General features: G+C 45.0%; 2 protein-coding genes across 3 annotated transcripts; both read left to right on the forward strand.

The window, feature by feature from the left end:
* The first annotated feature begins 717 nt into the window (after positions 1-717).
* Positions 718-13,215, forward strand: SDAD1 (SDA1 domain containing 1). The gene is made up of 22 exons (XM_058837950.1): positions 718-899; positions 987-1,091; positions 1,254-1,352; positions 1,464-1,574; positions 2,064-2,135; positions 2,225-2,325; positions 2,603-2,660; positions 3,165-3,239; positions 3,620-3,721; positions 4,016-4,085; positions 4,485-4,588; positions 5,256-5,313; positions 5,722-5,780; positions 6,120-6,196; positions 6,506-6,603; positions 6,999-7,075; positions 7,431-7,563; positions 8,449-8,543; positions 9,019-9,215; positions 9,713-9,797; positions 10,169-10,330; positions 11,798-13,215. Exons 1-22 carry the CDS (start codon positions 810-812, stop codon positions 11,846-11,848), a joined length of 2,079 nt encoding a protein of 692 aa, XP_058693933.1. The 5' UTR covers positions 718-809; the 3' UTR covers positions 11,849-13,215.
* A 111-nt stretch (positions 13,216-13,326) lies between these two features.
* NAAA (N-acylethanolamine acid amidase) lies at positions 13,327-23,816 on the forward strand. 2 transcript variants are annotated; one of them, XM_058837952.1, is made up of 11 exons: positions 13,327-13,449; positions 13,883-14,047; positions 15,513-15,639; positions 16,391-16,481; positions 18,171-18,247; positions 18,704-18,876; positions 19,188-19,250; positions 19,779-19,845; positions 20,328-20,356; positions 21,184-21,280; positions 22,033-23,816. In XM_058837952.1, exons 2-10 carry the CDS (start codon positions 13,947-13,949, stop codon positions 21,257-21,259), a joined length of 804 nt encoding a protein of 267 aa, XP_058693935.1. In that variant the 5' UTR covers positions 13,327-13,449; positions 13,883-13,946; the 3' UTR covers positions 21,260-21,280; positions 22,033-23,816. The 2 variants fall into 2 exon arrangements, with proteins under 2 accessions (XP_058693935.1, XP_058693934.1); XM_058837951.1 differs by lacking the exon at positions 13,327-13,449 and adding an exon at positions 13,514-13,752.
* Positions 23,817-24,070: the final 254 nt, after the last annotated feature.

Raw genomic sequence — 24,070 nt, forward strand, 5'->3', positions numbered from 1 at the left:
GCCGCTTGTCCCGGTCTCTGTCCCGAGGGCAGCCGGGGCTGTGAGGAGCCGCTTGTCCCGGTCTCTGTCCCGAGAGCAGCCGGGGCTGTGAGGAGCCGCTTGTCCCGGTCTCTGTCCCGAGAGCAGCCGGGGCTGTGAGGAGCCGCTTGTCCCGGTCTCTGTCCCAAAGCCAGCCGGGGCTGTGAGGAGCCGCTTGTCCCGGGCTCTGTCCCGAGAGCAGCCGGGGCTGTGAGGAGCCGCTTGTCCCGGGCTCTGTCCCGAGGGCAGCCGGGGCTGTGAGGAGCCGCTTGTCCCGGGCTCTGTCCCGAGGGCAGCCGGGGCTGTGAGGAGCCGCTTGTCCCGGTCTCTGTCCCTGGGGCAGCCGGGGCTGTGAGGAGCCGCTTGTCCCGGTCTCTGTCCCGAGGGCAGCCGGGGCTGTGAGGAGCCGCTTGTCCCGGGCTCTGTCCCGAGGGCAGCCGGGGCTGTGAGGAGCCGCTTGTCCCGGTCTCTGTCCCGAGGGCAGCCGGGGCTGTGAGGAGCCGCTTGTCCCGGGCTCTGTCCCGAGGGCAGCCGGGGCTGTGAGGAGCCGCTTGTCCCGGTCTCTGTCCCAAAGACCGCCGGGGCTGTGAGGAGCCGCTTGTCCCGAGGGCAGCCGGGGCTGTGAGGAGCCGCTTGTCCCTGCTGCTCGCTCCCGCCGCCAGGGGGCGCGGTGTCGGAGCGCGCCTCCCGCACAGGTTTGTCCCTCGGCGGCGGCCGTCGGGGGCGGGCCAAGATGGCGGCGGCCAGCTGAGCGTTCACGTGGTGCGCTCCCGGTGCCGGTGCCCGCAGCCATGTCGGGCCGCCAGGGCAACAAACTGCCCAGCAACTTACCCCAGCTGCAGAATCTCATCAAGCGCGACCCCACTTCCTACACCGAGGAGGTGCGGACCGGGGGAGTGGTGGGGACGGGCACGGGGGTGCGGGCGGGTGGTGTTGCTCAGCTGTCGCTGTTCCCTGTGTGTGCGCAGTTCCTGCAGCAGTACCACCACTACCAGTCCCATGTGGAGATCTTCACCTTCCAGCCGGACAAGCCCAGTAAGGAGCTGGCCGAACTGCTCATGTTCTTGGCGCAGGTGAGCCCCCGGGCCCAGCCCTGCGTTAGCGGCTGCGGCAGCCCGTGCTCGGTAGCGGCTTCAGTGACCATTACTGATTTATAAACAATTAATCTTGCTCGCCAAACCTCGGAGGTAAGCCCGGGTGTGCTCTAGAGAGCTCACTCGCCCCGTCCCTTGCAGGTCGCCCACTGCTACCCCGAGCACATGGCCAGCTTCCCGCAGCAGCTGAAGGAGCTGCTCTCCTACCACCACACGGTGCTGGACCCCGAGCTGCGCATGGTGAGACCCCGCCTTGGGCTCACCCCGCCCTTGGTGCGAGCTGAGAGCTTGCGCTTTGCTTGTCAACAAAGAGAAGCTGGAGAGGAAGGTGAAATTTGGCTTCTCTTGCAGACCTTCTGTAAGGCTTTGATCCTGCTGAGAAACAAGAATCTAATACATCCCACGAGTTTGCTGGAGCTCTTCTTTCAACTGCTGCGGTGTCACGATAAGCTGCTCCGAAAGGTAATGACAGAAATCTGCATCTCCAGTGGCTTTTGACCAACTCTCTAGAGGTGGTGCCAGAACAGGCATTCTCTGCTTGGTTGGGAAAACAGAGTTTAAAATGGCTCAGGTGTTTCAGCAGGCAGGGCTCCAGCTCTGTGTTGGCCTGGTAAGTGAGTTGTGCTTGTTGTTGCAGGTTGTAGGCTTGTCCTGTCTGGCACTGAGCAGTTTGGTTGTGTGTGCAGGTGAAAAGCCTGGCTGTCAGAACAGGTCTGAATGAGACAGGGGCAGGATTTGAAGCAGGATTTGATGCTGTTCATGGTCCTGCCTTGCTGTGCTGTAAATTCAGTATGGTTTACAAATGTGTGAGTCTTCACAGGATGTTTTCCTGTTTTTTTTCCTGCTGGAGCTCAGTGATGCTCTCAGAGGTGATCAGCTGGGTCCCACGTCGGTGCTTGGGCACGAGGTTTCCTCTGTGTGTGTTACTCCCTGTCGTGTCTCTGCTTGCAGACCCTGTACACTCACATTGTGACAGACATCAAGAACGTCAATGCTAAACACAAGAACAATAAAGTGAACACGGTAGGTGCTTTGGTTTTTGTGTGTACCTTGAACTGATCTCCTGCTGTGGTGGAAGACCTCTAAAAATGTGTTTTCAACTTCTTTTTTAGGCGCTGCAGAACTTTATGTACACCATGCTGAGAGACAGCAATCCCACTGCTGCCAAGATATCTCTGGATGTGATGATAGAGCTTTACAGAAGGAATATTTGGTGGGTCTGGCAGGCTTGTGTCTATTTGCCATTTTTTGTGGGGCACACGGGCATCATTTCTAGCACAAAATGTAATGCAGGGGATAGTGGCTGAAACAGATTTCCTGATTGTAGCCCAGTAATTGTAGCTGGAACTCGTGCCAAGGAATTTAGCTGAGAGGAAATAATGTTGTGTGTGAAATGAGTTACTTAAATATTTGCTGAGAAGTAATTTTTGGAGAATAATGTGAAATTGTCAGAGTTGAAATAAATGGTATAGTTTGATTTTTTTTTCCAGGAATGATGCCAAAACAGTCAATGTCATCACAACTGCCTGCTTTTCCAAAGTGACCAAGGTGAGAAGAGAAATCACTGATAGACTGGATGTTACCTGGGCTACCTTTCTCACGTGGATGGAACTTAATATATGTTACAGCAAACAAACTACACTGAGGGGTCAGAAAGTTGCTTGTTTACTTCTCAGAATAACACTCATGGGATGAGGGGGAACTTGGCATCTTGTAACAAGTGTGGATGTTCTTTTTGCTGGTCTTCAGAATAAGACTGTCAGGAGATCTTCTCCTTAATACCAGCACTTGGGCTAACTGAGCTGAGCAGCTGTCCTGCTTGGAGCCTGACTGAATATTGGGCCTTCTGCATTGGCTCTGTGGCCTTTAAAAACTTGTGCTATGGCTTGGGACAAGTTTTTATCCTGTGAAGGTCCAAAGATTGTTCTATTCAATAAAAGCCAGGCAAGCAAAACTAAAAACCTAATCAGCAAAATGATCTGAATTCATGTGAGTTGAGAGTTGCTGTAAATTCTGTCAGCTTGTCCCACATGAACTCACTTTACTTTTCAGGTGTTAGTTGCTAGTTTGAAGTTCTTCCTTGGGAAAGATGAGGATGAGAAACAGGACAGCGAGTCGGAGTCTGAGGTGGGTGTTGTGACCAAATATTCCCTTCTCTGTTCTTCAGACTTGTTATTGGTTTTGTCATCTTGGTGACTCTGGCTTTGCTGGTCTGTCTGCCTCAGTGCTACTCACTGTCCTTTCTAGCTGTCTCCAGATGTTCCTGTGGTTCACAAACAACTTCAGTGTCCTACAGCTGGCCCCAAGTGATGGCAGGATGTCTTTGTTGCCTATTAAAAGAGAAATGCTAAGAGCTCTTTTGTTTTTAGATGCTGGTACCTGTGTGTTCTGACGCTTCGGAAGGGGGATAGTTTTCAGAGTATGTGGTATTGAAAAATACTGGTAGCTTGTTTCTGTGGTTGCCATTTGAAGCCTGGGTTACTTGTGTTTTGTGTTCTTTCCCCAAGGATGATGGCCCCACGGCCAGAGATCTGATGATGCGCTATGCGACCAACAAGAAAACCACCAAGCGCAAGAAGAAACTGGAGAAAGCCATGAAGGTCCTCAAGGTGAGGAGAGCACTGTCTGATGTTGCATCATCTTGGCTTAATTCTTCTAGTACAGAAGTCTAGAAGGCTTCTTCTAGAAAAAGAAGCTTCTTGTTAGAACGAGGCCTGTTCTTGCCTTGCTAGTTTAGCTGCAGATGGCAGAAGATGCTGTGTGGTTGAGAACAGGGGTAGTTTTTAAAACCCAGGTATAGTTTTTAAAGTCTTCTTGAAGAGGCAGAGATGTTTTGACAGCAGCCTTGAAACTGAAGCCCTTCACTCACAGCAAGAGTGTGTTTTGCTCTTGTTTCCATGCAGAAACAGAAAAAGAAGAGCAAGCCAGAGGTGTTCAACTTCTCTGCCATTCACTTGATTCATGATCCCCAAGGTGAGTGTGCAGGGAATTCTCTTAGTGCAATTTGTGTTAATCTAACAGCACTTGAGTTGGTCTTCATCTTTTCCTCTGAACCTCTGGGGATGTCATTTTCTCAGATGGACCCTAAATGTATACAAACATTTAGTTTCCAGTGCTTACCCAGCGCTTATGGTGTTGGGGAACACGTGCTGGCTCCCTGTGCTGAACCTGTGCACAATCAGGCCTTTTGGGCATATGGGAAGTGCAAAAACCTATTGGATAAGTGCTTTGGTCATCTTGAATTTCTTCTGTGAAAGGGCACTGGGGCTTGGGAGTAAGAACAAATCAAACTGCCTCTTGTGACCATAATCCCATTTGAGTTCTGTGTTGTGCTCTTAAGGGCTACTGCAAATCCATTTCTGCTTTTCCCAGACTTTGCTGAGAAACTGCTGAAGCAGCTGGAGAACTGCAAGGAGCGATTTGAAGTGAAAATGATGCTCATGGACCTCATATCCAGGCTTGTTGGAATACATGAGGTATGTACTTGGATAATTTTATGGTGGTCTGTGGAAGGAAGCCTGGTTTGGATGTGGCTGTATTCTGGCCTTGTGCCTCTGTAAAATAAGGTGTAATATTTCTGTATGTCCAGAAGGGACAGTCAGGGAGTTGCCAGGAGGCCTCATGGACTGGCACAGTGGTACAGCCTTTGTGGTACTCTCCTAGAGCAAGATATTGGTCTGGAATAGCTGAGCCTGAATCTAAAGAACAGAGAATTTGGTGCTTCCAAGACCTTCTGCAAAGCTGCTCATGCTGACCACAGAGTTGTCAGTCAGGTGGTGCTGAACAAGAGAGAAACTGGCAGCTCCTGCACTTGTAGGGTTTTGTGCAGACAATTATTACAGTAATAAAATGTTTGCACTGGATTAAGTAAAGAGTAATCCAGTCCAAGTTGGGCAGTTTCAGAGCATATAAGGATTTCAGTGGGAAGGACTAAGGGCAGAGAGACTGCAGCTGTATTGGTCTTGGTACAATTTATTTCCTTGTCCCACAAATACCAAACTCAATTTAGGAGACAACATATTGCTGAAAATCTGAGGCATTTGGGAAGCACACTAGAATGAGATGGATTTACCACGTATCAGCTTATGAAGGTGATCTCAAGTTCAAAGACAAGAAGATAATATGTTACAATTTGCCTTGCAGCTTTTCCTGTTTAATTTCTACCCCTTTGTTCAGAGGTTCCTCCAGCCCCATCAGAGGGGTAAGTAGCTGCTTGAGGTGCTGCTGATCCCTCATGGCTCATGTACAGGTGTTTGATGGAAGGGGGAATAGTCTAGTGTGGACAGAAGGGTAACCTGAGGATTTGAGAAGCTCCAGCACAGGAATAAAAGGAATCTGAGTCCCTAATGCTGACTAGCTAAGCTAAGCATGATTGCCTTAATGCTGCTTCCTTTTACTGGTGTTTGACTCCAGTTCTGGAGCATTTGCTATTGTGGCCAGAGGAGTTCCTAATGTTTGGTGGGAGAGGTGAAACAGTTGTCCCAAAGAAGTTCAGGCTGAATGGTTTTGGGACTGACTGAGCAGCCTGTTGAGTTTTAAGGGATGTGTTTATTGGCTGGAACAAGCTGCAGCAATATGTTTTGGCATCTTCTTCCTGCTTTTTTTCCAGAAGTGACAAAGATTCTTCTGTTTGCTGCACAGGCTTCACATCAGCTGGTACCACCTGAGGTCAGTGTTCCACCTGTGCTGGATGTGAAATGGGCAGCAGGCCAGCATGGAAATGCAACTGAGTGTGTGTGAGGAGCGGGGAGGGGAATTGGTCAGATTGTTTGGAGAAGCTTATGGCAATTGCAACGATTTTTGCAAGTTCTGAGGCGTTGTTTCATAAAGGGAGGGGGTGGGAGAAGATGTTTGCTTTATTTTCTGCAAGAAAATTAGTGTTTAGATAATATTTTTGGGATGTACTGGCATGTCCTGGCATGTCTTTCTGTGAAAATGCATCTGTCTGTAAATAACAGCTAAGTGTGTTAAGTTTCTATTAAATGTGCATTTTTTTCTTAATTTCAGATTATCCAGTCAGTGTTGATGACCATTGCCAATAACTTTGTCACAGACAAGAATTCTGGGGAGGTCATGACTGTAGGGTGGGTACACATAGAATTGTATGAATCATGTTCAACTCCAAATGTGGTAAAATGTCTTTTTTTTTAAAGACAGCCTGCAATTTATTCCTGTTACTTGTGCTATGCTTTCAAGAAGGTGCTTGAGTTAAAAGTAGGTTAGCTCCAACTTTCTGTGTTTTAGTTGGGAGTATTTTATGATGGTTTTCTCTTCTTACACTGAATGTTGTATAAATGCTGTGTAAGATTGTTCAAGTTTCAGGTAATTCAGTCTGTAAGTGGCACTTTCTCCTAACTGATGTTGAGAAAATAATTGATTTGGCTTTTTCTTAGAATCAACGCAATAAAAGAAATCACTGCGAGGTGTCCCTTAGCCATGACTGAAGATCTACTCCAAGACCTTGTTCAGTACAAGACACATAAAAATAAAAGTAAGCATGAGATGGATATGGCTTTAAACTGCTTTTTTTCCTGAACTGTGTGGTCTTCAGTTCCAACCTTCATGGCAGTGCTGTCCTAATTGGTTTTTAAGGGCTGAGACCGTTTTCAGTGTTCGGGTTACATCTCTCTATATGGAATGTGTAGCCATGGGACACAGTCAAGGGTAGTTATGGCAGGGGAAATAATTGACAAAAATAAAGCAAGGGAAGGGATTGTTAAGAGGAATTATCCCTGAGGAAAAGCTGTTTTCTGTACCAGAGAAATCAGAGGGAGGGAGCCGTAACCTCAGAGAAGACGCGAGTCAGTTGTAAATGTTGGTGATCTTTGTGGGCTTTTGGTTTGCTCAGAGTTCTGTTTGTTCCTGACTCTCTCATTGTCTGGGCAGATGTGATGATGTCTGCAAGAACTTTGATACACCTGTTCCGCTCTCTGAATCCAGAGATGCTGCAGAAAAAGTTCAGGGTAAGTGTCTCATGTGTTTTGTGCTCACTAAAAACTGATGTGCTCAAAAATGAGAGTTGGTCTCAGTATCCTCTTGAGAAGGTGGAGTCAAGTCTGTATTCTTCCTCTGCCTGCTGCCCTTGGACATGGTGTGCTCTCCACATTTTGTTAGTTCACATTCATCTAACTCACCGTTAGCTCATGCTTCTGAAATTCAACTGTTTTCTGAGACGCATTCAACCTGAGTAATGGAACCCTGCCACGTGAAACAAGGAAAGGGCTTTGGACCCACCCCCTCCTGTTCCTCCAGGTACTTCTGTGGATTGGTGGATATTACAGCAGTAACCTGCTTAATGTGTGTTTTGTTAATGTACAGGGTAAGCCTACTGAGGCCTCGGTGGAAGCCAGGATTCATGAATATGGAGAACTGGATGCCAAAGATTACATTCCAGGAGCAGAAGTACTGGAGGTTGAGGATGAAAAGGAAAAGGGAGGAACCCGAGAGGAAGGTTGGCTTTTTTTCTTTAAAAATTCTGGTTTGGGCATCACAGTCACTAAGGTTGTATGTGGATGTGGAACCTGGTGTTTGTGCATTTCATTTCCTGCTGTTCCTTGGCTTGCACATGAGTGTCCTTGAGTAAGTGCAGTGTGTCAGTGGGTTTGGTACTGTTGCTTTTTATGATACACACTGAGATGGGGAAGCAGAGGGACAGAGAGTACAGCTGTGAACTTTGTGTTTAGCTTCTCCTAAATAAAACCTTTTGAGTATTATAGAACACCAAAGCAGCAGTTTGATAGCATATTTGGCTTTTGCAATTCAGTTCTTGTGTAAATGCTGTACACACCCTGGAACCCCTGCCTGAGTTAGGGGAAAAGAGATGGAAGAGTCTGTGAAAGCAAGACAGAGTTTGGCAGATGAAGTCTGAGTGCCTCGAAGATGCTGCAGGAGCTGGTGGACGAATGCAGGCCCTGCTGGGACAGGAGTGATCACTGTACAGCTGGGCTTGGTTGCTGAAGCTGCTAACTTCAGACATCAGCCAGCATGGCATGCTTAGACTGTCTTACCTAACCCAGCTATAAATCTCAGTACTTCTGTGGGTTTTGGTGCCTGGGAGTGGGGAGCACTCTTACTGAGGAGCATAATCAATGTCTGTTTACTCCTCTGGTGCTTCAGGCTATCCCAAATGCACCTGGTTTTCAGGATCTTGCCCTGGAGATGAGAATTGAGCTTTGCAGAGCATAGCGTGGGGTTGTGCCCCTGGGAAAAATGCAATTAGGAGATGAGTGAAATAAGGGAAAGATGGCCAGAGCAGGGGATCCAAGCATCAATTGTTGCTGCTCTGGGTAGTGAAGATGAATTTGTGTTAACAGCTCTGTCCTTGTTCCATGAGCAGATGGCTGGGAAAGTGCTAGCCTGAGTGAGGAGGACAACGACGATGGAGAATGGATTGATGTGCATCACTCCTCAGATGAGGAGCAGCAACAAGTAGTGAGTTCCAAGTCTCTTCTGTGCCAAATACAAATGGGTCTCGTTAATGACACACCAGATCCTCTTGCTCTTCACTTTCATGTAGCTGCTCTTAAATCCCTCCCCTGGCCTTCAGAGTGAGCTGTCCTGCAGCAGTGGGGCTGAAGTGCTGTTCAGCAGTGCTGCTGAGGTACACATGTTGTTAGGGTGGGAGGGGAGAAGGAGGAGTTAGTTACCTCTCAGGACTCAATGCTTTCAGAGCTGTGATAGTCAGGTGAGAGCTTGCATTCCCAAAATCTGCTGTACATGTACTCAATTCAGACAGTAGATGTTGGATATGAGACAAGGAAAAATCCTGATGTCTGGTTGTAGTATTTCCCAACAATACTTGGGAAACTTAGTCCGTGATGTATATTTGGGAGGCAGGGATCTTGGTTTGTGGCACCAGAGTGGTTTGCAAAGCTCTGCTTTTTTTGTACCTTTTACTTTTCCAAAGGCAGAAAAAGTAAAAAGCATGCCCTTAGAGGAACGGAAAGCCAAAGCTGCAGCAATCAGTACGAGCAGGCTGCTGACTCAGGAAGACTTCAAGAAAATACGTCTTGCCCAGCTTTCCAGAGAACTTAATTCTGCACCTGGCAAAGCTGCGAAGCGGAAATATATTGAAATAGATGATGAAGAGGAGGAGGAGGGCAGGTAGGATATGGGCTGCTGAGTGCTTTTTCTTGCCTATCCCCTACTGATGCAACTCTTCATTGCAGCAGGGTACTGAGCTCTGCTGTTGGTCAGTGTTCACTGGTGGCAGCCAGAGCCTGGAATGGATCCTGGGCTGGGGGTTTGCTTATACCTGGGGAAAAAAGACATGAGGAGCTTGTGAGAGGTCTGAGACTATTTGTTTGACTTGTTGAGGCCAAGAGGCAGGAGAGGGGGACCTTTGTAGCAGTAGTTGCCTGGTTATAGCTCCACTGTTTTTTAACTTGGTGAAAAACTAGGACTTGAAAAATAAGAGGGTGACTTTTATAATGGATATTCCACACATGAGGAACAGCCTGGAGGGAACAAGAAGTGCCTGTGTCTAAATTGGCTGTGAGGCAGTGGCCTAGGATGGGTGAGAGACAAAGGATGAAGCGAGTGTCTTGTTTTCCTTGGCAGATGAAGTTTTGTGTGGTGACATTTATTTGATTTGTGTGTAGGGGGGAGTTGCTGTCACTCAGAGATATTGAACATCTGCATAAGAAGCCCAAGTCGGACAAGGAGACCAGACTGGCAACTGCAAAGGTGAGGAAGTGGCATGTCCTGTATCCCTGTCCTTCTGGCTTGGGGTTTCTCTTGTGTGGAGGATATGCTGAGACTGCCTATCTGAGATGGGTGCCCAGCTGCCATGTGGGTTTTGAGAGGTGGTTTGTTTGGTTCTTTGCTGTTGCGTCTTGGCTGTAACAAATAAACATGTGACTGAAAATGTAAACAGACCAAATTTTCACTGTGACATATTAAATACAGCCAGTGTGGGAGAAGGCATGTGTGAGCACAGTCATCCTGAATGCAGATTTGTTGTCACTGCTGCAGAACCTGTTACCATCAGGCAGGTGATGGTGACGGTAGGTGAGGGAAAATGACCCCCTGATGCTCTATTGCACTGTCTATTCCAGGCTGGAAAAACAGACAGAAAGGAGTTTGTGAGAAAGAAGACCAGAATTAACCCATTTGCCAGCTCTTCCAATAAAGAAAAGCAAAAGAACAAGAACTTCATGATGATGAGATACAGCCATAGCGTCCGGACCAAGAACAAGCGTTCCTTTAGGGAGAAACAGGTAATGTTTCTTGTTGGAGAGGGATGGGGGGCAGTGTGAGCAGGAATTTGTGATACAGGTGTGGTGCTGCCTACTCTCTGGCCTGAGGTGTTGCTGCTGGAACTCGGAGAAAGCCTGTGGCTTCCCCAGAGGAAGAGCTACTTTGCAGATAATGGTTCACTCTCTGTAGTCTCTGACCTTTCTCTTGTTACTTTTCTATCACAGACTCATCTGTCCCAGCCTAGGGGTCATCTAATAGCTTGTCATAAATGTCCCTGAGGAAGAGATGCAAATGCTGTTTATTAACTGCCTGTAGCTGCTTTTAGAAAAAAATCAGTTAAACAGTGGTTTCACTCTAGTGCTGCTCTCAATGGTGAAGCCCCTGCCAGTCTGGGGTTTTACAAGGTGTTATTAACTCATCCAAATGTGTTAAAGAAACTGGTAGAATAATCCAGTGGTTCAGTTGTTTTTTCTTCCCAGATTGTGTTTTGTGGAAGTGTTTACATGCTGCTTGAACTTTGAGTTGTTTCCAGGATCATACATGCTACCCAAATGATATTTGTCTGCAATTTCTTGCCTTAGGGAAGGGCAAGACAGGAACTATTATTAGCATCAGTAGAGAATGTCTGAAGTTTTTTTGTTGAGCAGGAGGATGTGGGCTAGTATCCTCTGTACATGTTTATGTGGCATCATTCTGCCTCACCTCAAGTAAGGCCAACAAGATGGAAATCAGCTCTCAGAACACACAAAATAGGCTACAAATGAACAATCAAGGCACTTTAAGGAAGCTGCTGTTTACAGTTACACTTGGCTCAATTGTTCTAAAACAAGTCTTGAAGGATTTTGCCCTTAATAATGTTGTAAATTCAAATGTAATGGCTAAATAGTATTTATTCATACTTATTTGCCGTGAAAGTTAGTCTTCAGCACCAGTCCATTACCCATAAGTGTTTTGGGTGGGTTGCAGGATCATAGTTGTATAGTGCTGCCTTCTGCTGCACTTTTTAGTGGTAAGGTCAAATGGCCTGCTTGCTGTAGTCCAAAGCTAGCTCCTTTACTAGCTTAAAGCATGTTTGAAGCACAATAATATTTCTTTAGGGTGATAGTGGCACTCTTAAAAATTCTTCCTTCCCCCTTGGAAAGTAGTTTTGTAATACTCCTTTACAAAATACCAATTTTACTTACTTCTCAGCTGGACTGTAACTTTTTTGATCTCTTGTGTTTGAAGTGAGTCAGTAAAATGGTTTGTTCTAATCTTTATTGTATAGTATTTGGTAATGCTCAGCTCTTTAATTGTACTGTGGAGTTGAGGAAAATAACCCCGGTGTTCCTGCCACTGTATTTGTTAGCATTTGCATTGCTGCTCCCAGTTTGAGCTGATGAGCTTTTAGTGTTTGTATCGGAGGTTAAAGAATTTGAAAAGAGTTGTGATGTTTTCTCAGTTATTATGCTCCTTACCTGAATCTTCCCCTCTTGTTTTGTGGTTAGCTGGCTCTTAGAGATGCACTTCTGAAAAAAAGAAAACAGCTGCTAAAATAAATGCTGGACAGAACTTCATCACCCTTGAAGAATTCACACTGGAGGTGCTTATTTCCACCCACCATTGGCCTGAGGGAAAGGAGGAGAGTGGTGCCTTACGGATTTAGCTCTGATCTGTTCAGAAATGCAAATGGAACTCTTGCACGCTGGTGGATACTGCATCAATGGGACAGAGGCCTTAATCCTTGGAGAATTGGAGTTTGTTTTTAAAGCATTTTAGGGAAGAAGACAATTATATTTTTATTTCATGTAATTTACTTACATTGGGTTTTGTATATGTAAGTATTAAAATACACAACTGTATGGTTAAAATTCTACTTGAGGCAATTAATGACTAAACAACAGGAAGGAAAAATAATCTTCTGGTCTGTCTATAAAGCATGTGGATATGGTGTCTGTGCCTATCTTAGGGGAATGAGTGTACAGACAGAGTGAGCTGTTGTCTGAGCAGCTGGCTTTGACCATTTTAATAATACCAAATTCATCTGTGATGCAGGTAAAATTCATTTAAGAGTTGTATTGGGAGATAGGGTTTTTTGGTGCCATTTAAATACAAAAACAATATCACATGCCAGAGAAAAAAGGAACATTTTCCTGTAGTGATGTGCCTTCTGGTGGGACTTGCTGGTGTGTCTTGGCAAGTACACAAAAGAATCATGTGGATGTCTGAATTCTTTGTCTAAGGTTGAACTTGTGCTTTTGCCTTGACCTCTGTTGGGACTGTTAATGGGTTCTTTGTACCTTCCCCAGCCACCTGTTTTAATGGAGTTGATAAAGTATTTATAACTTGAGGGAGTTATTTATACCTTGCTTTTTCAAAGTCTGCTAGAAATGCATTTCTTTGTGGTGCAGGAACAGGTGCCACATGCACAATATAGTGGAAATGCATTTGGAGGGGTGATTTTTTCCTTTCTTTTTAGCAAGACAAATTAATGTTGATATCTCATATGGGAATTGAATTGGTTTAGCTATTTGTTGAATATGTATTTGTAATAACTTTAATTCTCTCTTGTATGGATTTTTTTTGTTGGTTTTGCTGTCACTCTGCTTCCTAGAGCAAAAAAAACTTAGAGAAGCTTGAGGGAGAGAAGGACAAAGTAGGATTTCTTTTTTACAGCTTTCAGTGTTTTATTCAAATGGTGTGTTCCTGCTGAGGGAAGGGCAGGGATGGGTGCTCGGCAAGGAGAGCAGTGAGCTCTCAAGTGGAGGAGCACGTGTAGCTGTGGGGATGGAGTGTGGAGCAGGGGCTGGAGCCGAAGGGTAGAGGGAGGAGAAGCCAAGTACAATCTGTAAACTACAGTTGTACTGGTGGTGGCGTTTTTTCTGCTGAACAGCTAAGCAGTTTCCCTTCTTGTGCATGTGTCCAGAAACTAGTAACCTCTGGCACTGATAGGGAGTGGTCATTTTTTTGCCCCCGCGGTTGAGAACAAGCGTCTCTTGTTTGGCTCTGGTTTACATCCGCGCTGTGTCAGCCAGAATGCTGACAGCTCAGCCAAGCGTGGCTTTGTCCCCCTTCCTCGCTGTGGAAGCGGCGGTGTTGGAGCGCTTTGCACCAACCCGGCCCAGCAGCAGCAGCGGCGGGGCAATGCCCGCGTTACCCGGTACCGTTTCCCTGCCGCTCTGCCCGGTGTCTCCCGGGCCCCAGCGGCTTGCAGCGGGCTGCCGGTGACGCCTCGGGGCGGGCCCTGCCGGGTGGGCCGGCCCCGGGGCGCCGCTGCCGCTCCATCCTGCGCCATGGGCTGGGGGCCGTGGGCGCTGCTGGCGCTGCTCTGCGGGGCGGCGGGAGCGGCGGCCCCTCTGCGCTGTAACGTGAGCCTGGACAGCCCGGCCGAGCTGCGCTGGCTGCCCGTGCTGCGGCACTTCCAGCCCGCCTTCCTGCGCTCCGCAGTCCGGCGGATCATCGAGTGCGTGCGGCCGGGCGGGCGGCGCGGGGTTGGGAGCGGGAGCGGGGCCGGCCCGATGGAGCGGGGCAGGGCTGCGGGGGCTGAGCAGCCGGGCCGCTCTCGGCTGACCCCTCGGCTGTGTGTGTTGCAGCGAGAGCGTACCCAAATGGGTTCACCAGATCATCCAGCCCATAGCGGCCGAACTGGAGCTTTTCATGCCGCAGCCCTTCGCGGGAGAGATTGCGGGGATGTGCAAAGCACTGGGGATAAGTCTCGGAGATGGAATCCTGCTGAACTTCGCCTACGAATCCACGGCGTAAGTGTCCAGTACTTACCGGGTCTCGTCCAGGTGGGCACAGAGCTTTAGTTCAGAGCGGGAGAAGGCACGTGGTGGGTGACTTGCGCTGTTCCTTCTGAGACCTCTTCAGCTGGAAAGTTTCCTTCTCTTTTGGCGGATTGACTGCTGAAAGGAAGGAGAAACGGTGATGTTTTCTATCGGGAAGTATAAATAATATCTATTTGTCATGGTTTTGTGTACGTACATATAGATATAAATGTATTAAAATCCAAAAAAACGTTTTTGCTGGTAAGGTACATCCATCCAAAAGTAGAGATCATTTATGTTTGAAGATGGTGTAATGTTCTCTGTCACTTAAAAATTGCCAAAAAGGAGGCTGGAGTAATTAGATGCTTTCTTATTTGTCTGAGATAAAGTTAATGCTAAACTATTTTCTGGATGAAGGTTCACAACGGCTGCATAATATCACTTCCCAATTAGAAGAGTGGAAAATGCCTGTAGTTTATTTATGGCAATAAACAAAACCTCAGTGGGAAATACTCAGTTTCATTGTCTCTTTTTGCCCTAGAAACATGGTGGAGAATAACCAACATTTGGTGTTGACTCTGTGGAGAGCCTATAGTACTTCTCCATATACATTTTAGCAGATATCAAGGCATGTGCCCCTTGTTTGCATTTGGATTTTTTTTCCCTTAATGTGTAAACTCATAGTTTTTTCAGTAAGGACTAATACTGAACATGATACACTTAAATGCTGGCTCTGTTAGTGTTTCACAGAGGATACTTGGCATAATATTCACCCTGGTGAGGCCCCTGATATTCAGTTTTTCAGCTCAGATACTAGAAAACCCCCATCAGCTGGGAGTAGTTGATGGAATAAACCTACTTACATGAACAATTTTTCACCTTTATATTCTTGAGGGGCAGGGTTACGTATCACTGACATGACCAACTCAGAACTATGGAGAAAATAAGTTAATTCCCTGCTAATGTAATATACTCCATCAAAAAACTGTTTTAATGAAACTGAACTTGTTACACGAGGAGTTTGAGCATTCTTCCTGTCCTAGAGAATAGTCTGTTACTTGAACCAATGTTTTTTGGTTTCGTTGATGTAACTTAATTTGAATTTATCTACTTGTGGTTAAAGTTATAAAGAGTCCAAATGGAAATGAAATCATCAGAATTAAATGCAGAAAATGCGACACTTTATGGATGCTTTTCATTATGTCTTAGAAAAGTGAAATGAAATTATTGTTTTTCCTGAGTGGAAGTGCTGCTTTCTGCTTGCCCTGTAATTTCTGACCTGCTGTGAACTGTGGTGTGGTACTCAAGTCCTGTTTGTGTTAATAAAGTAGCAATAATGAAACACTTAGCAAGCATCAAGTCAATTAGTGCTGCAAGTTTGAGTTCTTGCAGCTAGAATATTGCAAGCAGTGCCAGAGCTGTGCCTTCAGTCTTTCTTGGCTTGTTCTGTTGGCAGGTTCTGTACCAGCATTGTCGCTCAGGATGACAGAGGGAACATTTACCACGGTCGGAACCTGGATTACGATTTTGTCGATATCCTGAGCAAGATCACGCTGGATGTGCAGTTCATAAAGGGCGGGCAGGTACAGTCTGGGGTTGGTGTGGCTGGGTGGTGTTCTGTGAAGAATGGGACAGCCCCTATAGCTGCTCACATGGGGGATTTAATGTAGGAATGGGGTTCCCTTCCCAAATATACTGGGTTGTTAGAGCAGCACAGTTATGCCCCAGGAGTGTGGGATTTGCTGATTTTCTTTCCTTTCTGGACATCCAGTTTATGGTGATAGACTGGAAAAAGTAGAACAAGTTAATCTAGTATTGATGATCTTATTTCTAAGAGATGCTGAAAGAAGGAAATGCCAAGATGCTAAAAAAGAAAAGAAATATTTGTGAACATTACAGAGATCAGTTTTGGTAGGAACCAATTCTAAGGCTTTTTTTCCCTCTTTAGGTCTTGTGAATTTCTGTGACCAGTAAGTGTGTTTTTAGACAAAGATTTCTAAAAAAACAGTTAGTTGCTAGTGTAGTTTTGTGAGTCTGATTTTACTTTTTTTTTAAGGTCATTAGTCCATTTTGTGAATGGGAAAGTTGCTGTTTGTTGCTTGGTGGTTTAACCTGAGCAGAAGTCTTGTAGCTGTCGGTGATCACAAACAGTTGAAATGCTGCGAGTTGGAGGCCTCAGAGTCCCTTTATGATTTACTTGGCATGTTTTTCTCTAACTGAATGCATGGTGTGTTAGAGCCATGTAGATATGAAAGCCTTAGAAAGAAGTACAGGCTGCAGGTTCTGACTGTGTTCCATTCTGGAATGCTCAACTGCTCCCTTTCCTGGTTTCAGGTTGCGTACCAAGGCACCACGTTTCTTGGTTATGTAGGCTTATGGACAGGGCAAAGTCCACACAAGTTCACCATCTCTGGAGATGAACGAGGTAATATCTTCCACAGTAGATGTTGTGTGTTATTTCTGTTGATGGTTGCCTGCCCTGGCCTTTTTCTCTCAGAGGGAATAATGAGGTTAAGGTTGCCAGAAGGATCTGAAGTGGAATGCCTTGCCTTGCCCTCAGGGAGTGAAAGCATACATGCCTGGTTTTGGCTGCTGTGTAGGAGAAGGTATTTGTCAGCGGTGTCACCTGAGCTCCAAGTGTCAAAGGATGAGGAAAACCTTGGGAATGCTGTAACAAATGTCATCTGGCTGAGAGACACCATTGAAGGTGGCAGAGATGGGGCTGAGATAACAAGATGCAGTTTGGATAGCAAAGAAAAGGCTCCTTTCCTGGTTCTGCTGTATTCTGTGCTTGTCTGTCCCCATAAGGCAGTTGGAAAGAGAGGAGGGGAAAAGATTTAGGGGAAAGGCAGCAAGGCTTGAGGGTATGCCTGGAGACACAGCAAAGACAGTTGAGCAAGAAGAGTAGCAGAGTTGAGAGATAGCACTACAGGGAACTAAAACTTGTAGCAGTGGGGATGGCAGGGGAAGGTCACTGCCTGGTTCATCAGGGCTGCAGTCTCACAAGTAATAACAGTTATGTCCAGCTCAAAGCTTGGGAAGATGTCTCTTCCATTTCTTTCCCCTTTATTCCCTTTAAGAAGCTGATAGTGTGTTTTTCTTTATTAGGTGACTGTTAGAACTGGCAATAACATGTTCTCAGAACCAACATTTAAAATGTTTATTTTTCCTTTGGGATTGTGATAAGCATTTTTCTTTTTTATCTTGAACAATCTATTGTTTGACTCTTTAGCTGTGCAAACAATATTCACTTGTATGTGTTCTGTACACTATCTCTGAGTCGCATTCTGCTATGGAGCACTTGCACTTTTTGTTTCCTGTAGGCTTTATTAACGTGGCCTTTTTGGATTCACTGAATTCTTTCCATAGTTTACACGCATTCTGATTCCAGAGTAGTCACTTTATCCTTTCCAAACTGGAGTGTCCTGGGCTGGTACTGGGCAAACTGCTTTTAGTTCAGCTTAAAGGCAAGTGTTAAGTGTTTACCAAAGTCCTGTGTCTCTCCACATCCTGTGTTCACTCCACACATGCTGCAGTCCTGTCCGTGGGCTGCTGCTGACTGCTTGCTGGTTTCCCTGAAGAAAAAGCTGTTTTCAGTTCATTTTAGCTGAGCTACAAGCTGAGGGAAATGAGCATGGGAGGAGCTATGGATGGGAAGCAGGATGACTAAATCAGGGTTAAGGGTCTATCAAGTGACAAGCAGACTGATTTTTTTGTTTTCTTTGCAAAATGTGAGTGTTTAAATAGTAACAAACTTGACCTTGTGGTTTTTGCACTTGGCTTAATTTTCTCAGTAACAAAAATGATATCACTATCTCTTTTTTAGATGTTTTATTATTTTTGTGGAATTATTCCTGTTTTAGTATTTCAGTAAAATGAGTAATGAGGTGATTATTATTATCACAGGTCTGAGATGCTTTCTGGAAAGCAGGGGTGCTAATCCAGCTGCTGTGGTTGTCAGTTGGAATCATGTTGTCTATAGATATTTCTCCTGAGGGTTGCGTTCCTCGTTGGCGTTTCTCCCATGGAATGTTAATACTTTGTGCTGATGGGCACTTACTCTGTCTCACTGTATATAGATTACATGTGTAGTAATTTATTTTTTTCTCCCCAGATGGTGGTAGATGGTGGGAAAATGCTATAGCTGCTTTCCTCAATAGGAATTACCCTGTCAGCTGGCTTGTGCGACATGTAAGCGTGTACTGAGTTGTTCTTACATTTCACTGTCATGCCGTGTTTGTCCTTAAACGTCTAGAAAACCCCACTCAGTGGCACAGAAGACTTGGCAACTTGATAAGCAGTTGGATTTCTCAGGAGAAATTAAGTGTGGACCCTGTATTCAGTAATGAGGCAATTAGTCCACAGTGCCAAAGGTCCTGGAGAAGCTGTGCCCGGACTTGCTTCCTAGGAAGTGTTTCAGCTAGCTGTGACTTGTGTCATAACGATTTAATACAGCTGTACTCGTGGATGGTGAACACCTGTGCCAGGGGTTATTTTCTACTATTTATGTTGCTGTATTAATAATACTTTAAAGTAGCACTTCAGACTCAATTAGCGTTTTCAGAGAAGCTGGACCTTTGTTCTTCTGAAGATGTCTCAGTGCCTGTTTTTGTGGTTAACCTCACTGGCATCTCCTTTTTGTGTTAGACCCTGAGTGAAGCAGAGGATTTCCAGTCTGCTGTTGTGAGGCTGGCTGGCATTCCCATCATTGCTGAAGTTTATTATATTGTGGGAGGCGTCTCACCCAAAGAAGGCATGGTCATAACGAGGAACAGAAGAGGGCCAGCAGATCTCTGGCCTCTTGATCCCTTAGGTGGAGCGTAAGTAGGAAAAAAACACTTAGTTCTTGCTTTTCAAATTCCCTTCTGAGCGACTGGCTTAGTAGCACAACTTCCTTGAGAGATCTGGGGCACCTCTTGGTCATGGTTATAGCAGGAGATCAGGGGTCACTCACCCTGTTCCTGTGTTCCATAGTTGATGGTAAAGGCTCTTAGACCAACCAGCGTGGGGTGCTTGGGCTCGTAGCAAGCAGAGGGAATTTTTTTCCTTCTGGCAATATAGGGATAATGATTGTTGGACTTGATGCATTACCTACTGATTCACCTTTTGTTTGCTTATATACTTATTACAGGTGGTTTCGTGTGGAGACGAACTATGATCATTGGACTACTCCTCCTCCTTTTGATGATCGCAGGTAAATTGTTTGGAAGCTCTGCAGGGAGAGAACATATATATAACTTTTGAAAGTGATTAGAGGTATGGGCAGGTATTTTCTCCTTGAGCAGGCAGCTTATTCAGTTCTTGTAATGCCACTCTGAAAGGAATACACACAGGGCAGAGACAGTGATAAGCATAAATAATGAAAAATTGTGAACATAATGCATAGGCCAAAAACTTTCTCAGGAAGCAAAATATAGTAGAAGGGGAATGATTTAGATTGACAGTGCCCAAGTATTGGATGGCACTAGGAAGGTGCTTCTGTGGGATTTTTAGGCTGTGTAGTGTGCTGAAAGGGATTGGCAGGTTCCTTCTTGCTATGTACTCAACGGAGTAGGAACTGAAGCACTGTGAAATGAGATCCAGTCACACAACTTGGGGTTATTTTAGTCCAAAGCAGGCATTTCAATGCCAAGGCCTTTAGGAAGAAGTCGCTTGTGTTGGTGCTTTGTAGCCCTTGGAACCAACAAGTGTGTTTAATTGCTAATGAGTTGCTTTCCCACAGAACTGCAGCCATCAAAGCTCTCAATGCTACTGGACAGCACAACATCAACTTGGATACTCTCTTTAAGGTATTTCTCAAATTCTGTGTTGTGGGCTGCTCTTCAAGTTCTTTGACAAAGCAGAAGTGTTTATTTATCAGGGATGTAAAAGCTTTGCTTTACTGTGGGGAGCCAAGTTTACTGCACAGGTGTCTCTAGGGGTTTGAAGAATGAAAATTGTTCAAAATGCTTCTGGACTCCAATTTAGGCAATTTGTTAAAGTTGACCAATTCAGGTGGAGAGTGCAGGGGGTGAATCCCATCATCTTTGTGCAGTTTCTTATTTCAAGCACAGGCACTTAGTGTTAGACATGGTGAGCTTTCGGAATCTGTGTGTCTTTCAGAGGGCTTTTTTGAAAGTACTTCTGTAAAATGGTCTGATGTTTAAAAAAGGCGAGAAGGCTTTGATTCTATATTATTGCTTTTGTAACTTCATCCTACTGCTGTTTCTAAATAGCCATTTATTTCCCTCTTTATTTACCCAAATGACAACTCTTCAAACTTTCTGTGCAGGTGTTGTCAGTGAAGCCAGTCTTAAACAAGTAAGTATTAGATGGAGAGAGATGTTTATCTGTGCCTCCTGCTGTGCCTCAGGCCAGTTGAAAGTACACCACAAACTTGGTTAGGATCTTCCTTATGTGTCTGAGTCTTGTGGTTTCCCAGCTTTTGGCTTGTGCTCATGACCCTCTATTTCCACTTCTTGGGTCTACCACTTCAGTTAGGGAACTGCACTTGTTTGGGCTCAGTCTGGTACTGGGACATGGCTTTGGAGTAGTGAAACAAATGACTCCTTTGGAGGAGCAGCTGGAGGTCACACTGACTCCTTTGCCCACTTTTGGGTTGGTGTTAACACTGACAGTAGCTTTTTCTGCTGTGATTAATGTGTAATAAAGTGGGTAAAGGTTTTGGATACCGTTTACTGGGTTATGAGAGATGTATTTCAGTACACAGTTCTTCTGTGCTGTTCCAGAAGTTGTACTTTTGCAGGTTATCATGTTAAGGTTTACTTTTACATGGAGCTCAGTATCTTCTCTGCATCAGTCATTGGAACTTGGCAATGGCTTCCTCTGCCTCTCCTCTGCCTTATCACTGTGAGGAAATGGGGAAAGGAAAAGGTTCATCTCAGCTGTGACATAGATCCAGTACCAATTATTTAATACAGGTCCTCTGTTGTGCTGCACGGGGGAAAGAACACTAAAAATTAGTGCCAACAGTCTTGAATTTGATCAGTCTCCTTTCCTAATCCTTTTGTACCTAAGTAGAATATTTGTTTTCACCAAAATTTGTCCTGCTGCTTTGCTAGCTAGATCAGTTCCCCTTCCTGCCTTGGGGATGTCACTCACTTGCTCTGTTGCTCTTTCCCTGCCAGTAACACGGTGTACACCACAGTCATGAGTGCCGCGCTCCCCGATCGGTACCAGACCTGGATGAGAACTGAGGAGTAAAGAGATGGAAGTGGCAGAGGTGTAAGTGGCATCTGTACTTAAACAACCATTTCAGCTGCAGAGTCACTGAGGGGAAAAATGCATTGTAGTGGCACTCTGGTGACCCAGTCTGAATTCCTGATTCTGCTTGTTTATTGTCCTTGGATCAATACCTTCCCTTGATGCTTTAGAGGGAGTTAAATACTGACTCTCCTAGTGAAACTCTTGGAGATGATCTTAGAGTTTTGATCAGAGAGGAAGGGATGGATGTTGCAACCTAAAGGTAGAGGTTCCCTCTGGGGATGTTTTGGCTATTTTTACCACTCCCCGCTATGGCACTTGCTTGTCTCCAGGTGGATGACAGCAGAAAGCCCTGCCAGGCCAAATGGAATCCCATGAGGAGGGGATAGTGCATCTGCACCAAGAAAGATCAAACTTTGTTGGTAAAGGCTGCTCACCAGTGACTGCATGTGTGAGCGGTTTCCTTTGGGGGCCTTGTCCTGTCAATGTGCAGAGTAAGTCCAAGCTCTTGAGCTCACAAGGTGCCTCATGGGATAGCTTCAAAGAGATGTTATGTGAATTTCTATGCTGAGAAACTGGTTGCTTGGCCTTGGCAAGAGCACAAGAATCTGTGTTCCAGTTAAAGGAGTTTTTAAAAAAATGTTAGTGCTATTATATTTGTAGCAGTTTAGTCAGATTTGATTTTAGCAAGGTTAATTCTTTGTAGAGGTTGTGTAGAACTTGTTTTTCACTTAACTCTGGACAAACCTGTGTTCTCTTGCCTATTTTTCTAGTTCAACACATGGAGTGAGAAGCTGAAGCTGTGTAAGACTAACATATGCTTTTAAAATCACTCCTGGGAGCAGCACAGTGGCTTTGGTTCGTGAATGATGTGAACCATTCAGGACACAGTGATTTGTTAACTCTTTGCAGTGTTGCAGGTGATCCTGTTAATGAACTGTAATGCAAGTTTGAAATTTCTTGTAATTAAATTGATACTCTAATAGATGTTGATGGGTAAAAATGGCTTGTATTATTTTTGATAAGAGTTGTGCAACTGCAATGTACTTCTGTGCTGACTAATAGACGCATTTTGTAATTTATATAGCCTGTAGGTCTGAAATAATTAAATAAAACTATTTTTTATGTATTGTGTGGTTTTGTATGAAAGCTTTTGGGGTTACTTCTATGTCATCATCATTTTCACTCATCTATGAGGAGCTGTTGATCCTGGGCCTAGCAGGAGCAGATGCAGCAGTCAGCAGCATGCAGAGCTGTAGACTATATAGGTATTTATAAGAAATCAGGAGCTGTTTCAGGAACTGTGGTAATGCACTTTTCTCCTTGGTAGATGAGAGGAGGTTGTGTTGAGTAGCAGTGAAGTTAAAAAACGGTTGTGTTGGTGTTTTTGCATTCAGATCAAGTTACCTGCAGTAAAAGCTAACATCTTGTTTTACAGTGTAGAGCAGTGGGGTTTTTGTCAGGTTGTGCTGTGACTGTATATTGAGTTTAGAGACTTAGATATACTCCTGAAATACTGAGGGATTTGAAGAGCCAATTGATGGAGACCTTCAAGGAAAGCTGGCAAGTGCCCTCCTTCAGTGGGTGAAATGTCCCCTGTGTGAAGGTGACAGAGCAGCTTGCAGATCCATGCCGTGCTGACCGTGGTGAGTGTGGCCTGGTTATGCAAACTGCTCTGAGAGCACCCTGGGGAGCTGCAGGCCTTTATCTCCTTGTGAGGAGTCTCATAACCTGCTTACCTGCATCCTCTCCTCCTGCCTGGATCCAAGTGCTGTGAGCTTTGCCTTGACCCAGTTTAGGCAGCGATGTACAGCAGCCAGATGATAAATGTGAAGAGTTCCTGGAGGAAGGTTTTAAAATGCTCACTACCTTGGAGATTGCAGAATGCCATTGTTTTTTTTAATTCACAGAGTAGGCACTGATTTGTGATCCCACCGGTTTTTCTTTAAATAACAGCCACCCACAGCAACAGGATCCTTACAGGTGTGGCTTTGTGTGGTCATCCTGACCTCTGCAGCATTAGGCTGATTATCCTCTAGCAGGGGTGTGCCCAGATGCTCTGGTACATTAATTTGGCCAAATGTATTTGTTTCAATGGGTGCAAACAATCTGCAAGGTATAAATTGTTAGTATCTATGAATAATCAAGAAACAATTTGCTTTCACTGTTGTTTGTGGCTTGGCAGCTGTTTGGGGTTATGAGGTTGGAACAAGTGCAGAATGCAGATTTTTTTATTTATAGATAAATAAATTTGTCTTAATAAACTACTTCCTTAAAAATCTTGCAAGATGCTGACTGCCAACAAAATAAAGTCTTTCTGCCACCTTGAATGCTTTTTTGCTAACCCAAAGGATACATAACTTCCTGGTCTTAGTGTAATGACAAGCTAAAAATATAAATACTGATGAACTGGTTATAGTGATATATCTTACAACTTAGATAATTAAACCTGTTAGTAGCTAAGGTACTTATCATAAGTACTGAAGTTTGATAAAAATGCAGTGATGTGGTTGTTAATACTGTCAATAAAATCATCTTAATGCTGGAAACATTAAAATGTAGCAATGATTGCTTTTTTTTTGGTAGGTTTGGATGGTTTGTGGGAATTTTTTCCAAGAAAGACTGGACCAAAACTTCCTGAGGGTATTTCTCTAGCCTGGTATTCTATCACTTCATCATCATTGCTTTTTTTGGAAAGGGAGGATCATTTATAGTTATTTGAATAGGTTGCTGATCGTATTTCTTTTGAGATTTCATCTGCTTTGTGTGTACAGTTTTTAAAGACTGGAAAGAACGGTCATTTTCTTGCTT

Source organism: Poecile atricapillus, chromosome 4 (genome assembly GCF_030490865.1).
Source record: "Poecile atricapillus isolate bPoeAtr1 chromosome 4, bPoeAtr1.hap1, whole genome shotgun sequence".
NCBI classification, from domain to species: Eukaryota; Metazoa; Chordata; class Aves; order Passeriformes; family Paridae; genus Poecile; species Poecile atricapillus.

Bases quoted from the DNA above. Each gene is read 5' to 3' on its own strand.
- NAAA (XM_058837951.1), top strand. From the start codon at position 13,583: ATGGGCTGGGGGCCGTGGGCGCTGCTGGCGCTGCTCTGCGGGGCGGCG. The intron at 13,753-13,882 runs GTGCGTGCGGCC...TGTGTGTTGCAG, and splicing joins GCAGTCCGGCGGATCATCGA to CGAGAGCGTACCCAAATGGG. The intron at 18,877-19,187 runs GTAAGTAGGAAA...TACTTATTACAG, and splicing joins CTTGATCCCTTAGGTGGAGC to GTGGTTTCGTGTGGAGACGA.
- SDAD1 (XM_058837950.1), top strand. From the start codon at position 810: ATGTCGGGCCGCCAGGGCAACAAACTGCCCAGCAACTTACCCCAGCTG. The intron at 7,564-8,448 runs GTTGGCTTTTTT...TTCCATGAGCAG, and splicing joins GGGAGGAACCCGAGAGGAAG to ATGGCTGGGAAAGTGCTAGC. The intron at 9,216-9,712 runs GTAGGATATGGG...ATTTGTGTGTAG, and splicing joins GAAGAGGAGGAGGAGGGCAG to GGGGGAGTTGCTGTCACTCA.